Raw genomic sequence first — 15058 nt, 5'->3', positions numbered from 1 at the left:
GGTATACAGAAGCAATGGCTACTTTAATGCATTTCTCTTCATGTGCGCATACAAAATCAATTTTTGAAGCTGAAAAATGGGGTTCCCTTCTAATGTATATTGCCATTTGATTGCTTAGGTGCGTAAAGAATATGGGAAATGCCTGCGTACGCATTGCTGTAGCGGGAAAAGTACAGAGAGCTCCATTGGCTCAGGAAAAACATCTGGGTCACGAACACCAGGACGATATTCCACAGGCTCACAGGTAAATAGTTTCCTTTAGCTTGAAGGGGGGTCTGGAGAGTTTGTTGTCATGCCAATATAGTTTAGTGCTGAGTCATAATCATTATGCCTCCATCCAGTATCTGAGAACCTAGCTCTGCTTATGGTTATGACACCGCCAGGTTGTGGTTTGCACTGCAATTGATAGAGGGAGATCATTTGAGTTGGATGTGAAGATGGCATCCCTACCACCCATAATGTGTGGGGTTACTTCCCCCAAGCCATGTCATCATCACATCAAATCTTCTCATCACCACCTTCCCACACAATTGACTGTCACTTTCAGGTGAGTTGAAAAATATGACCAGATGATGATGCGATGATCTAGAGAATTGTTTCTATAAAACATTTTGGCACTGTTTTCACACCCTCCAAGTATCCCTATTTTCCAGGGACGTCCCTGATTTAAGAGAAGCCGTCCCAATTTCTGATTTGATCCCCGAATTTCCCACTTTTCCTTAGCTTAGAATGTCCCTATTGGAGAAAAGTTGGAGGGTATGTGTTTTGGAAATCTAAGCTGCTTTATCCATGTATATCTGTCAAAGTCCTCAGGTCAGGCCAGGGTTGAGAGCATTGTTGTGAAGCAATATATGCATTTGATGAAGTATTTAATTTATTAATCCTCCTTTCCTGGGGCCCAGCCCCCAATCCTGTTATAAGTGCTCCAACAAATACTAACTCTAACTGACCTTCTGTGTTTATCATGAGCAGATCTTATTTTCTGGTACTTGACCCTGGGAAATCTATGTCCACATGTTATATGCAACCTGAAATTTCATTAGCATTTTCTGCCCCACTCTTTTTTAAAAGTAAAATATCTTGAGTGAGGGTGGGCGGGTGGATCTCTTTTTTTAGCGCATATATAAGTCAATCCATGCACATTCACTCTAATGTACAGCATGTCAAATCGCATACTTCATTCATTTTTAATGATTGGGAACATAGAGGACCATTAGGTTTTTCTAGTACTGTATCTTTAAACACCCACTTTACTTTTAACTTAGTGTAGGTCAGGCTATGAATACATCAAACAATGGGTAGAAAAGAGCCTTCAGAAATGTTTGGACCCTGGGAGGGGAATTCAGACTGTGATCTCTTACTTATTTATAAAATTTACCCTGAACCATGGCTACTTTGAGGATCCTTATTCTACTCAGCCCTATTCTATAACCCTAATCAGAGACAGTGGGCACTCCTCAAACACATTGTAAATTTCAGAAGCATTTAAAGAAGATGAACTTTTGATTGGTGGAGATTCCACCAATCAATCATAGGTGAGATCATAGGTGAGAGGGGCGAGAAGGAGTTTACTAAGGACAAAAAAGACTTGCAGACCTTTTACATACATACAAATTGAAGGGTGTGTGGCAGGGAATACATGCTATTGAATTTGGTTTTACATATTGTTCTTTTTGTAATGGATCTCTCTTAAAAGCAGACTACCTATTGACTGAAAGCTCTTTGTTACATGGAATTTGCCAAGCTACCATAGGCTTCCGAAAGATCTCAGTCCAATGGGTTGGTCTAGATATCGTTTCAGATTCATGGCCCAGTATGCACTTCTCCTATTTGGTATTTTAATTCAGACCTATGAACCCATCAGAGCACTGTGCAAATCCACCATGATAGACTGGCAGAATATTTAGATCTTAATGCTGAAAGTGCTCAGTAGTCTGCAGTGCCATGAAGTCGGTGCTTCAGGGGCTGGCAACTAGTGAATCTGTCAAACAGAGAGATTTCCTTCCGCTACATATCTGATTACAGTACAGTAAGAAGTTAAGAAGTTAGAGAGAAGACATAAATCTTCCAGATCCTATAGGTTCCATAGAGTCTTTGAAGATAAAGAGAGGTCTCTTGAAGCCTTAGAAATTGGAAGATATTTGAGCCAAAGGTGTTACGAATTTGGGAATAAGAACTCAAAATTATTGGCCTCAATTTGGTCTATGAAATGGGAAAGGATTTAGGACCTGAGGTGTCAGGGATTGGCAGGGCTCTGAATAGTATGGGGTAGAGGCAGGAGACCGGAGGAGTGATTCAGGAGAGTGGACCAGCAATGTATGGGGTTTGGTGCTACCTGCAAGGCAGGAGCCAGGACGGGAGGAGAAGGAAGAGTCAGGGCAGTCTTGAGAAGGAGGAAGAATGGGGGTCAGATCACTGGAGTCAAGTGTGGCATGACATTGGTATTTCTGTACACCAGTTTGAATGGTCCACATTCAAGGTAGCGGTAATGCTCTGTTGATGGAAATACAATGAAAGGTTTACCTACTGGCGCTTCCAACAGACCTGCCCAGCAGTAAAAATCTTCTGTGAACAGGTAGTTGTAGAGATTAATCCCATCATAGGGCACAGTGTGGTTTTGGGTTCCTAAGTTAGGTTTATTATCTTTATTTGAGGGAGAAAGTGCTGACATTTTCGGAAAACTTTTAATAGTTTCATTGGTAGCAGCATTCCTGGTTATTTCATAGGGCTGGAAAGATGCTTCATCAATCACTTTAGAGAACTGGTACAAAAAAACCCCTTTCTTTATTGCATTTTCTGAGAAAATCATTAATTATTTGTGCACCTTAAGAGGACAAGCAGAACCATTTGTTGCCCATGAATGATCAACCTTTCTGGTTTCTTATACCCCATAATATGAATGTGGAGAAATTTGCAACAACTTGTAGATTTGCATCTATTTCTATATTTCATTCAATGTTATTCTTACTTTACCCTGATCGTATAGTTTCCTTATTTGAATTCAGACAGTATGTATTTGTCTTTGGTCTGTGTAATATAAAATCTAACTTACAAAACTATTTTTGTAATAAGTGGTGCATAGCAAATACAAAATCACAATAAACATAAGAAAAATATAAAAACAGACAATGTCATAAGGAACTGGCCAGGGATGTGGAGATGGTAGCAATATACAGAAATGCCCCTATTTTGATCTCTGAAATGTTGGAAAGTCTGCCATTTTCCTCCTCCTATTGGTGGATTTAAATCCTATTATCAGGTGCTGCAGTGCATTTCTGCCCTCAGGCGGCTTTTGCGCCTATATTTAATCAGTCAGCCTTGTGCTTGAACTGAAATCTGTCCACCTCCATCTAATGTTTTTGCAACACTCTGGGGGTTACATACCCTTCTTTGAAAACTCTGACCTTAGCTTGTTTACTCTGAGTTACTGAGAACATACTCCATTATTTGCTTCTAGTGCCAGGCTTAGCTTTTTATGCAGTAATGCACAGAAGCAGATTTATGAAGGGCATTTCATATAAAACACTGCAGCTTACAACTTAATCAATAGAAAGGAAACACAAATTCAGTCTGTGTTGCTAATAGATGTAATTATATCTGACACCTCGCCAATTTAGCTTTGAACTAAAACACACAGGGAGTAACCATTAAATTCTTTGGAAGGCTGTTGTGATCTGCATCTGTGTAATAGAGGCAACATGCTTAATTCAAACCCAAAGATGTCAGCTGAGAGACGTTTCTTCTGGTGTCTGGAGTGGCTGCCACAGCACAAACACTTATCCCAAGCTCAAAATCTCAGAACAAATTCAAAGAAGCTGGGCCCAAAAGACAGTTCTAAAATGCCTTAGAGAAATCAAAACAGCTGTGGCAAGTCACTTCTACAAGGGAACAAACACACAAGCCATCAAAACATTTAAATGGCATCAAATGTTTCTGAGAAGCAGGTTTTGCAAGGCACTTAAAAGATAGTAATGAAGGTGTATCATGGTAAACATGATCCAGAAGGAAGTTCCACAATAATCGCCCTTTCGAAGGGCATATGGGGAAGATCTTAGCAAAGAGGGAACAGTTGTGGATCTTGGGGTCTCAAATTTCAGCAGTACCCTGTGCGTTGCCAAACTTTGGCACCACCCTGGCCTCTGACTTTCCATTCTACCTAATAGTTGCAATGGCCCCTGAGGCTCCACGCCCAGTTTGACTGGTCACACTCCCCTAAATCTGCTTCTGCTGGCTTAGATAATTTTAAATAGAAAAGTGAAATTTAATTTTAATTGATACTTTATTGGATCAATTTTTATGTATAAGGATATAAGTAATAAAAGAAAAAGGGGGAAGTATGAAAAATCAAGGTGCAAAAATAATACAGTAGGTAAAATCAGTACATTTCCCTTCATTGTTCTATAGAAATAAATGGTGTTATACTCCTAAAACAAATGTAGTTATTCATAACATACTACATTCTTTATAAACACATTCCAGATATCACTAGATTCGTCCAAAGAAAGTCTACAAGCAATCTGTTTATAAGTTGCAAGTGTTGTCATATCATTGACCCATTGATTAAAGCAGGGGTCAGCAAACGTTTTCGGCAGGGGTCCGGTCCACTGTCCCTCCAACCTTGTGGGGGGCCAGACTATTTTGGGGGGGGGGGGAGAACGAATTCCTATGCCCCAGAAATAACCCATTTTAAATAAAAGCACACATTCTACTCATGTAAAAACAAGCTGATTACTGGACCGTTTGCGGACCAGATTTAGAAGGCAATTGGGCCAGATCCAGCCCCCGGGCCTTAGTTTGCCTACCCATGGTCATGAAGATAGAAGCATTAGACACTTAGGAATTTTAGCTTCATGTTGAGAGGGAAAAGGAAGGTGTGATCTTGCTGCTGGGTTTGGACTCCGAGCTAGACCCAAAGTCTGTTAGCAATTCCTGGATCTTACCAGAAAGGAACCACCCCATATGTAGCATCCTGAACTTGCACCTTTTGTATGCAAAATTTTAAATAAAATAGCATTGTTCAAATCATACAATTATCATATTTAAGAAGCCGTGAAGTTACTCCAAAAATGTATGTTTATACATATGAGATGTATTCTGTCAATATTAAAAATAGCCCAGTTGTGAGCAAGTATGCCTCTTTCTTTTATCCTGTTATTAAAGAAGTTTAGAAGAGATGGCATGCAATTTATTTTCCCACTCAGCAAATGTGGGAATATGTGGGAATATCTGTGACTGTCCAAAATTTTGCACAGACATTTAAGGCTGAAGGAATCATATACAGCAGAACCTTGGTTGTTGAACATAACCCTTTCCACAAGTCCGTTCGACTTCTGAAATGTTTAACAACCGAGGCAAATTGGGCAGTCAGAAAATTCAATTGAGAAAATTGAGAAATGTGCCTTGGAAGCTGTTTGACTTCCGAGGCGTGTTCAAAAACAGAAGCAATTACTTCTGGGTTTTCGGCGTTCGAAAACCGAAACATTCAGTTAATAATAAACGGAGTGTGTGCTTAGTGAAAGTAAAAATATTAAGAAGTCCAAAGAAAGATGTAACCCACTCAGTCTTCTTTGCAATTACCACATTAATCTTCTGCTGGCATTTCTAGATACAGAGCATCACATGCCGCAAAATTATCTTATTCCTTTTTACATTTCCAGAATGAGGTTTTATGTTCCTGTAATCTTATGTATTTTATGGCTACATTATGTAGTTTATTACTCTACCTTCTAGTCATGCACTTAAAAAACAATTCTCTCATAGTCTAGAACATAACAAGGTTTTTTCACAGTAATTCTAAAACTATTCCCAAATATCAAAATGAACAATTTCATAAAATGCTGCCTGCAGACGATCATAACTGTTTATGTTTGATCCATTTCTTCATGAAAACTTCATAAAATCTGCTATATTCTAGGAACAAGATTTTTATCTAAATTGTTAACCCTGATCAGTTAATTTCTGAATCCGACTTTGGTGAAGAGTTGACATATGGTGATGGCTGCTCATTCATCGTACTGGTGTTATCTCCATATAACCAGATTTTCATGGGCCTGTTTTTGATATACCAAAAAAGATAGCACATATTGTTCACATTGTAAAGGAACCCAGTTCTCCACTGAGTTTAAAATTCCAGCAAAATATTAAAGCTGCTGTTAATGATTTAACTTGACTACTTCTCTTTGCAGATTTATCCTAGATTCTAAGCAAATTTATACTCATGAGATGCTTAGATTGCATTTCTCCCTGACAATAGCAAGAGATCTGCTTTGCACCATCCATGAGTTCTTAAACAGTCTTAAACATGAGGTTACAAAGCAGCTCCATTCTGCATGAGTCCACTTCACTTAGCTGTTCAAATGTATGATGTGTCCCACCTAGAGAAAAACCAGGTTTTCCCCCAAAGCCGTTCCCCCCCCTGTAAAAACTGGGGAAAAGTGTGGAATGTTCAAACTATATCAAACTGGTTCCCCCCCCCCAATTTTTATGAACCCCCCCCCATTTTCCCAGGTTTTTTCCAGGCCTTCCCATCTCTAGTCCCACCAATCATTTACCTGCCTTTGCTTAACTTGGCTCAGTGTTCTTTTATCCATTACCTTTTTTTAAGGGAAGAATTTCCTGCAGCCAATCAGAAGCTGTGCTTTGCTTTCCGAATGTTTTGGAAGTCGAACGGACTTCTGGAATGGATTCCGTTCGACTTCCTAGGTACGACTGTAACTATGTTGTCTGTACCCTAGGAATGGGCTACAGCAACAGAATGGGAGGTCAGCAGTAGTGTGTCTCTGTGCACATGTGAGTTCTGGGCACATGTCCCTTTCAGCTTTTGATCCAGTCCCATTATCAGTGATTTGCACTTTAGTATATAGTCTGTATTTTCAGGCTTTTAAAATAAAAGATCTATTGTTGTAGACCTCTTTGTGAGCTTCCAGTTGGAATCAGGATTCTGGACAAAGCAGATTCATGTTCTGCTTTGTGCAAGGGGTGACTGACTACTACTACTACATGCAGTTGTCGCTATCTGAACACAATGCATTCTCAGAAAATAGTCTCTTAGGCAAGAGTTTGCATGAAGAGTCAACCATTTCCATTGTTTCCTAAGGGGAATTTTCTAATGTGTTCCCAAGCACCTAATTTTGACCACAAAATAATGGGGAAACCCTCTGAAACCTTGCAAGAAGCAAACAAAGAAGGGAAAAATGCTCTTATTTGTCTGATCTCTCCCCTCTCTCCCACCATGGTTTGTAGCAAAACAGATGCTGCAAACCAGCAAAAAAAAAAAAAAAACAGAAAGAAAGGCCTGTTTAAGACTGCTTACTTGTTTACAGTACTTCACACAGGTCCAGCTATTTGGATATCTGACTCTGTGATGCGTATAGCAAGGTTTGGGTACTAAATCCTCATGTTTGGATCATACCTGCCAAGTTGCTGTCAGAGAAACAAGGGACCGGGCCCGAAATAGCAGACCGGAAGTAGCGCTGCCGCCATTTTGGAACTGGGCAGAGCAGCATCAAAAGTCGCTTCTGAGCATGCTCCGCCCAGTTCCAAAATGGCCACTGCGCCAGAATAAACCGGGGGGAAACAAAAAAATCTGTTTTTTCAGCTAGGAACAGCTGAAAAAAATGGGGATTTCCCGGGGAAAACAGGAGACTTGGCAGCTATGGTTTGGATAAGTGAACTTTCATACAACAATTGTCTAGATAGCGGGACCTGCGTGTATATACAGGTGAATGGGAGTCGTACTCAAAACCATCTGGGAAGCAGCAGGTTGGCAAAGTCTACTGTAGATGCTCTGCTTGAGATTCACTTTCTGCCCCTTCCTTTTGCCCTTCTCCAGAGTCGCATTCGCAGGATGTGGAATGACACTGTCCGAAAGCAGTCGGAGTCATCCTTCATCACTGGTGATATAAACAGTTCAGCGTCACTTAACAGAGGTAATTATGGACTTATCAGATATGTATGACCTTTGTAATTACTAAGGAATCTAAACGGCAATGCTTTGTCGACCTTGAAATGTGCTGCACCTTGTTCCTTTGGATTAAATTATGTCCTTGGAATTTTTATAAAAGTGCTTTATGCACTATTTTTCATTAAGCAAAAATGATTTTTAAAAATGTTTATTAATTTTTAGCATGTGTTTTCACAAATATTGCTGCGGTTGCAGCAGGAATTTTGGGGTAGTGCATGGATGAGGCGGGGAGTGAGGCAGAATATTTCTATAGTCAACTTCTGGTGCCAAGAAATGGAGGTTGTCAAGCTTCATTGCTAGCAATGAAATGGGCAATTATGGAGTGATATAGTCTGCTAAGTGTTGTTATCCCAGGTAAAAAGCAATTTGGAAGGCTTTGTAAAGGTGAAAACCTGCTGCATAATGTGTGCCCAGACCATCATCCTCTGTGTCCAAAATGGATGCCTGACTCTCTCAGCTCTCCAGAGGACTGTGGAAAATTCTCTGCTTAAAATGTGTAGCAACTACCGATGAGGAGAACCGGGCTCAAAATTGGGTTCAGAAAAAGGGAACAGCTTCCAAAATCTAGGGAAATAAGTTGATCTATTCAAGCCCAATACACATCCTGCCATAACCCCGATGATCTGGAAACATTCATTCTCCCTCCTGATTCCTACCCTGCTGCTGTAGCAGCTGCAATGGTGGAATAAAGCAGTGGTCCTCAACCTTGGGCCTCCAGATGTTTTTGGCCTACAACTCCCATGATCCCTAGCTAGCAGGACCAGTGGTCAGGGATGATGGGAATTGTAGTCTCAAAACATCTGGAGGCCCAAGGTTGAGGACCACTGGAATAAAGGAAAGGTAGGAGGGCTTTCTCCCCTCACTCTCTTCTGGCATACCACAGGCTTCTCTGGCTGCATGTGAGGTGCCTGGAGCTCTGGGAAATCATTTTTCCCCAGTGCTACTGACACCTGTCAGTGATGCTAGAAAAGCTACTTTCCCAGTGGTCCTGGTCAACTGCTGCTGGAGCCACAAAGATGGTAAGTGGGACAGGGAAGGGTTTTGAGTAATGGCAAATCAGCACAGAAAGCAAAACCATCTAAAAGCTCTTGCCATTTTTTTTGGGGGGGGGGGGGTGTCAAACATCAGGTGAGGGCAAAATTCACCACTGCTGTCCAGCTCTTCTCCCAGCATCCGCCAGCTGTCAGCTGCCATTTTCCTGACGCCCTCAGGAATTATGAAGTTGTATCTCTCATATTAGCCACCCTTCTCACTCCCCCCTTTTGGGGTGTGCAAATGAAGGCGTCATCACTTAACCTGGAGAGATGAAGGGTTTTGGAGAGAGGATTGATAGTGTTCTTTGTGTTTGATTAAAATTTGTACCAGATATGAGTTTTTGGCACCATAATCCAGCCTCATCTTTGAAATTAGGCAGCAGCTGAATAGTGTTATAAGAAATGCACGTCTTGGAATAGTTTTATCACCTTTGTCAACACAAGCATGAAATGTTTAGCAAAGGCACTTGCCTACTAGCACCAGATTGCTGCTCAAAGATCCCATCTGTTAACAGCTCTGAAGCAACAACAAAAAATATAAAGAGGCAACTTCTATACATTGTTCTACCTCTGGCCCCTCACACTCATCCCTTCCAATCTTCTGGAGCAAATAGGCTCCTTGTTTTGCTCTGCAACACTTGAGGAGGAAAAGGGGGCATAGGAGAGCCCTCTGTGCTTGTCAGAGAAACCAGGGCTAAGGTGGGATCTTCAGGTTGTGATCTGGCAACCCTACTGTTTCTATAATTTCAGGGGGAACCCTTAAATGTGTTTTTTCCTGGGCATCATATTGGAAAATGTGTGTTAGTCCCTTTCAAGGCAATGCTTTGGCAACCCTTATGTGCTGTTTCCTAAACATATCCACTGTCAAATTAAGGTGAAGAGAAATATACATAATTTGAGGCTACTGTGGATGAAACATGGCCAGAGGTGAGAGGATTACACGCTCCTTTCCCGAGCCCCTTCCTTCTGAAGAGCAAACCACTCTTCCTCCACCAACCTTAAGCATATTTAACATTAAGAGTTTGCTGTTAACTAATATTTGAAATTGGTTTCAGATTCCTGGTAATTTAATGTTGATGCCCCATAATCCTCAGCTATGGTTAAATATTTATTTCATTCATTCTAAAATGTTGCATCCCAGAAACCAGTCTCAGATTGATGATGCTTGTGATAACTCCCAGCAATTAAAATATCAAATACCAAAAATAACACAGCACAGCCATGAACAAAACAAGAACAAAATGAAACTGATCAGGCCGGTGTGTGGCAGGCTGAGGAGCTTTGTGCTTGGGAGAGGAGAGGACAGAGGCAATCCCACCCCATTTCTACTTCCCTTGCCAAGGTGCAGACTACTTTCATCTGTTTTTGTTTTTCACATATTTTAATTCAATTTTATAACGACAGACAGATTGCAGAAAAAGAAATAGAAGCTAGGTTGTCACAACTGTCAGTAAGGAAATACAGTATGCAGCTTTGTAATAATAAAACATACCAAGAGGAACATACATATACCAAGTGTGGTCTATAGTATTTGCATAGGAGTCCATGGTCCAAAACAAAACAATTACAATTTGTTTTTATTTCAAAAAAGTAGTTAGCAAACTTAAGCTATAATAAATCCAGACGTTCACATTCACCTGTGGTCCCTGTTGCTCCTGAGCCACTTTGTTTGTATATGAAATAAAATTAAACCACATAGCAAAGCATTGATCTCGAGGGCTTTGGCTGCTGGGCACTTTTAACTTATCACTGGTGAGGTATCACTGTACAGTCGTACCTTGGTTTTCGAACAGCTTCGTTGACGAACAAATCGGCTCCTAAACACCGCAAACCCGGAAGTGACTGTTCCGGTTTGCAAACTATTTTTGGAAGCCGAACATCTCACGGGGCTTCTGGGGCTTCTGATTGGCTGCTGGAGCTTCCTGCAGCCAATCAGAAGCCATGCTTTGGTTTCCGAACATTTTGGAAGTCAAACAGACTTCCGCAATGGATTCCATTCGACTTCCAAGGTACGACTGTACTGGTAGCTTTCACAAAAGCAACTGCTGCTCATGGTGTGCACTGTATAGAATACAATGCTGTATCTCCCTTATTTATCACAGCATTCCATGTGACATGCCGTGAACCGCAATAAAGAGTGGGAGGGTCTTTAGTCGTGTGTACGGCATAGACTTTCTTGTTTTTTTATTCAAATACATGCATGCATACACACCTTCTCATCTCTGTAGACAAGTTAATACAAGTTAATGGTGCAATCCCACCAGTAAGAGGCTGGATCTAAATGAAATACTCTGTAGTGGAATCTATTCCCCCACCAGCAGGAACCCTGTTATCCCCAACGGTCCCTGGTAAAGATGGGCTTCTCCCTCCGCCAGCCGTTTTGGGGATATCTAGCCAATCTCCCCACCCCCAATGTGAATTAATGAATAGATCATTCTCCTTTTCTCTTGCATGGAAGGGGAGAGAAAAATAAAGCGTTCACTGGCTGCTGGTGGTGGGGAAATCACACCAAAAAAAAACCATAGACAATAATGCTCTGAGCCGAAGGATCCCTGTTGGGAGGCACAACCTTTTCATGCTCAGTAAGAGCCTGGGTTGGGCTGGGCTGGGGACCTGTGCTTCTGAGAGAAGGGCCTTAAGTTGGGAACATCACGATCATAGTCATACCCCTCCTTGCCTGGAAAGTGAAGTTTTGGGGAAACGGCACGTGTGTGTGGACGTACAAAGGTGTGCATTGAGAAGTAGCCTTAAAAAACACACAAAAGAAACGCTGTCCTGCAAGGTCAAAGCCACTCGCACTGGAAACAGTAATAAAATAGTAGGTGGCTGGTTCATATGGAAATTGACAGTGTAGGAGCCATAACACAATAAGTAAAGAAGTGGCAAGGCTGCAACAGGTTGGGGAATGTATGGCATGTAAATCACGGGGAAGTAAACTATTGGGGGGGGGGCGAGGAGAGAGAATGCTAATGTGATCGGACCCAAGCTTTTCTGAAAACTCTCAATCCCTAATATTAATTAATATTTAAATCTCCCTTTACATGAGCTGTGGCCTTTTTTAAAATGAGACAGACATTTTTTAGATATAAATCCCCCATGCTTTCGGTAATTTTTTCTTCAGAACTGAACAGGTCAGAAAAGTTATTTGACTGTGCCCACACATTTCTCTTCACTGTGCACTTACTGGGTTTCCAGTGCTTGGATTTTATTCATCAAAAATGCACATGTACCCTTGGTTTGGAAATACTATAGTTTCATAGAATCATAGAATTGTAGAGTTGGAAGGGATCCCGTGGGTCATCTAGTCCAGCCCCTGCAAATCAGGAAACTCAGCTAAAACATCCAGTTTGATGCAGTTGTTTCTCAACTCAGCTTCACACTGATTGGTCCTTAAGCCAGTCCAAGGTGTCTCCAATAAAGATGTGTGAACACCTTTTCATGGGGTAAAGACATTCCTGCCCTATCCACTCCCCTTGGTGTGCACACAAACAGAAACTGATCTGATACTAATTAAGATATGTTGATGTGAACAGCTGGGGGGCAGGGAAGCAATATGAAGCACACTAGCAAAAAACAACTTCAGGCTTATCCTGACTTAACTGGTGGTGATATGAACACACATTTCGTCTGAAGGAAACACAAACTCTAAACCTTCTTCTCTTTTTCGTTTCTAAACTGAAATATCTCCACCAATAGCATTTTGATTAATTATTATTCTCTCACGAGAGAAAAGTGTTTTTTTAAAAACAAAAAAACCAACTATGACTGTCTCACTGTAGCCCCAATCTTGATCAGGCCCACCTACAATTGGAAATTGGCAATACCAACCTTGGATGTATAAATATTTGACTAAATATTTAAAGTATTTTATGTGATCTGCAAAGACATAATCTGAAACTTAAACAGGAAAATGGAATAGAGTGTTATGGCAACTGTATTTATATATAATCAGTTTAATTTCAGTTTCATGTACATTCTCCCATAATGAGTCAAGCAAATTAATCTCAAATTCAAACAGTGGGAATCTGAGTCTGAAAGGAAATTAAAATTCATAACCTAATACCATGATTTCCATCCCAAGTGAAACCTGAGTGTTTTCGGAATGAGGTCTCCCATCACCTCTTCTCCTCTCCAAATATAATTAAGCTGTCGTTTGTGCTGCTGAAACAATATACACTGCAGCAAAGCTAACTTAGCAGGGATACCTGGAGGCAGGTAGGGGTGTGGGTGTGTGGGTATTTTTTTTAGGCAGGCTTTAAAATTATCCACTGATGAAGGCATATTTTCAAACTTCAGTCTCAAAATTTACATTTCGTCACTCTGCTTCTACCTAAAAACATGGGGAGCTGTTAATCTACATGCTTTTTTGTTTAAAAGAGTGCTGTTTTTGTAAGGTTTAATTAGGAGTTGGTCTTTAATTTCTCTCTGCATCTCATGCTGATGTATCCCATGACATTTGATACAGCCAGGGTGATGCTGAAAGGTTTTTCTCTGTGATGGTGCCATCTCTTTGAACATTCCAATGATTAGCTTGCTGGGGGCTTTCAGAAAAGCTAGAAAAATATTTATTTAGGAGGGCCTTCACCCTGATAAATGTCATTTTACTGGGACGTGATCCAATTAAAGTGAAGGACATGTTCTGGAACGATAGCTTTTAAATATATAAAAGAAATGTGCTAATTAGGCGAGCTGTGTTGAGATTTTTAGATTTTAAACCGATTTGTTTTAATTATGGTATTGTTACAAGCCCCTCACTTCCCAGTATTATAGGGTTTCTTTTACAGAAGAGCGCGCAGGACTGTTGTGCTATCTTTGTAGCGTTTTCTTTATTTGGAAATAAAATATACCAAGAGAGTATAGTGGGAGCAAACCGTCCTCCTATAGAAGATCCCCAGGCAGCAATTTCTGCAGCCCTTTCAAGGGCTTTCTAGTTTACTCAAGAAACTCTTGGTTGTCTTTCATGCTGTATGAAAATTGCCAATGAGAAGTTTATGCCTTTTATCACACCCATTTTGACATGCTCCTTTGCAGAGGGTTGGCTTATGGGTCACTGCTTAGCTACTTCTTCTGTAGAGAGTTGGGCATGGATGGGAATCAGAGCCGAGCAACACTCAGCCCGAATGGATATAAATACCATTGAGCAGGATGCAGAAGTTCCCAGCAACCTGGTTTCTCCACACTCTCCCAGCTGCTGTGTAAATCACAGAAATAGCAAAAGCAGCAGCAAGAGGAAGAAAGGCAGGGCAAAATATCTGGCTAGAAGTAGCTTATTGTATCCAGCAGAGTAAGCCCAGTGATATGCTATGGCGTCTCTCTGGAGACAAGGGTGTACTGTCTCAGGAACCTGGAAAGATTGCAATGTAAAGAGCAATCGGAAGACTGCAGGAGGTTCTTAAAGACTCTAGAGGGCACTCCAGTCCAAGAAATAAGGCAAAAAGTACTTGGGTGGGTTGAAAGCATCACTATAAAAATTGTGTTAAAAGCAACTTGTCACCAGTGGAGGAAGCCAGGCTTCTTGTTCTGTAAACAATACCAGATATTCTGAAACCTTATCTATCTCACTCCACTCGGCAGTGTGCTCTGAGGGTAGCAGAAGCAGTGGCATTTCACAACTGTAAGCCGTTTTGTTCACTCCTCCTGCAAAAAAAGAAGAAAAAGTGGTGCATAAATCTACCTGCAGGGTTTGAGCCAGAGAGTAGCATTGGGTAAACGCAGGGTGCTCGGCGCTATGACAGTTCTGCTTTCGGGTGCCACATGGTTTATTTTGTCCCTAATGCCATTTAATGCAGGTGGCGCTGTGGTCTAAACCACCGAGCCTCTTGGGCTTGCCAATCAGAAGGTCAGTGGTTTGAATCCACGCGACGGGGTGAGCTCCCGTTGCTCTGTCTCAGCTCCTACCAACCTAGCAGTTCAAAAGCACACCAAAAAGTGCAAGTAGATAAATAGGCACTGCTGCAGCAGGAAGGTAAACAGTGTTTCCATGCACTCTGGTTTCCGTCATGGTGTTCCGTTGCGCCAGAAGCGGTTTAGTCAACCTGGCCACATGACCCAGAAAGCTGTC

The 15058-nt window shown here is 41.3% G+C and overlaps 1 protein-coding gene across 7 annotated transcripts in view; it reads left to right on the top strand.

The window, feature by feature from the left end:
* The window catches only part of ADGRL3 (adhesion G protein-coupled receptor L3), a 506197-nt gene that overhangs the window by 435706 nt on the left and 55433 nt on the right, over positions 1-15058 (top strand). For all 7 annotated transcript variants that reach the window (XM_088658771.1, XM_088658770.1, XM_088658773.1 and 4 more), the window contains 2 exons: positions 119-244; positions 7832-7928. In XM_088658771.1, coding sequence (XP_088514897.1) covers positions 119-244; positions 7832-7928 — 223 coding nt within the window. The remainder of the gene's footprint in view (positions 1-118; positions 245-7831; positions 7929-15058) is intronic.

Source organism: Zootoca vivipara, chromosome 15 (genome assembly GCF_965207765.1).
Source record: "Zootoca vivipara chromosome 15, rZooViv2.hap1.1, whole genome shotgun sequence".
In the NCBI taxonomy this organism is placed as follows: domain Eukaryota; kingdom Metazoa; phylum Chordata; class Lepidosauria; order Squamata; family Lacertidae; genus Zootoca; species Zootoca vivipara.
The sequence above is the reverse complement of the archived record's forward strand: the minus strand, read 5'-3'. Positions and strand labels throughout refer to the sequence as shown.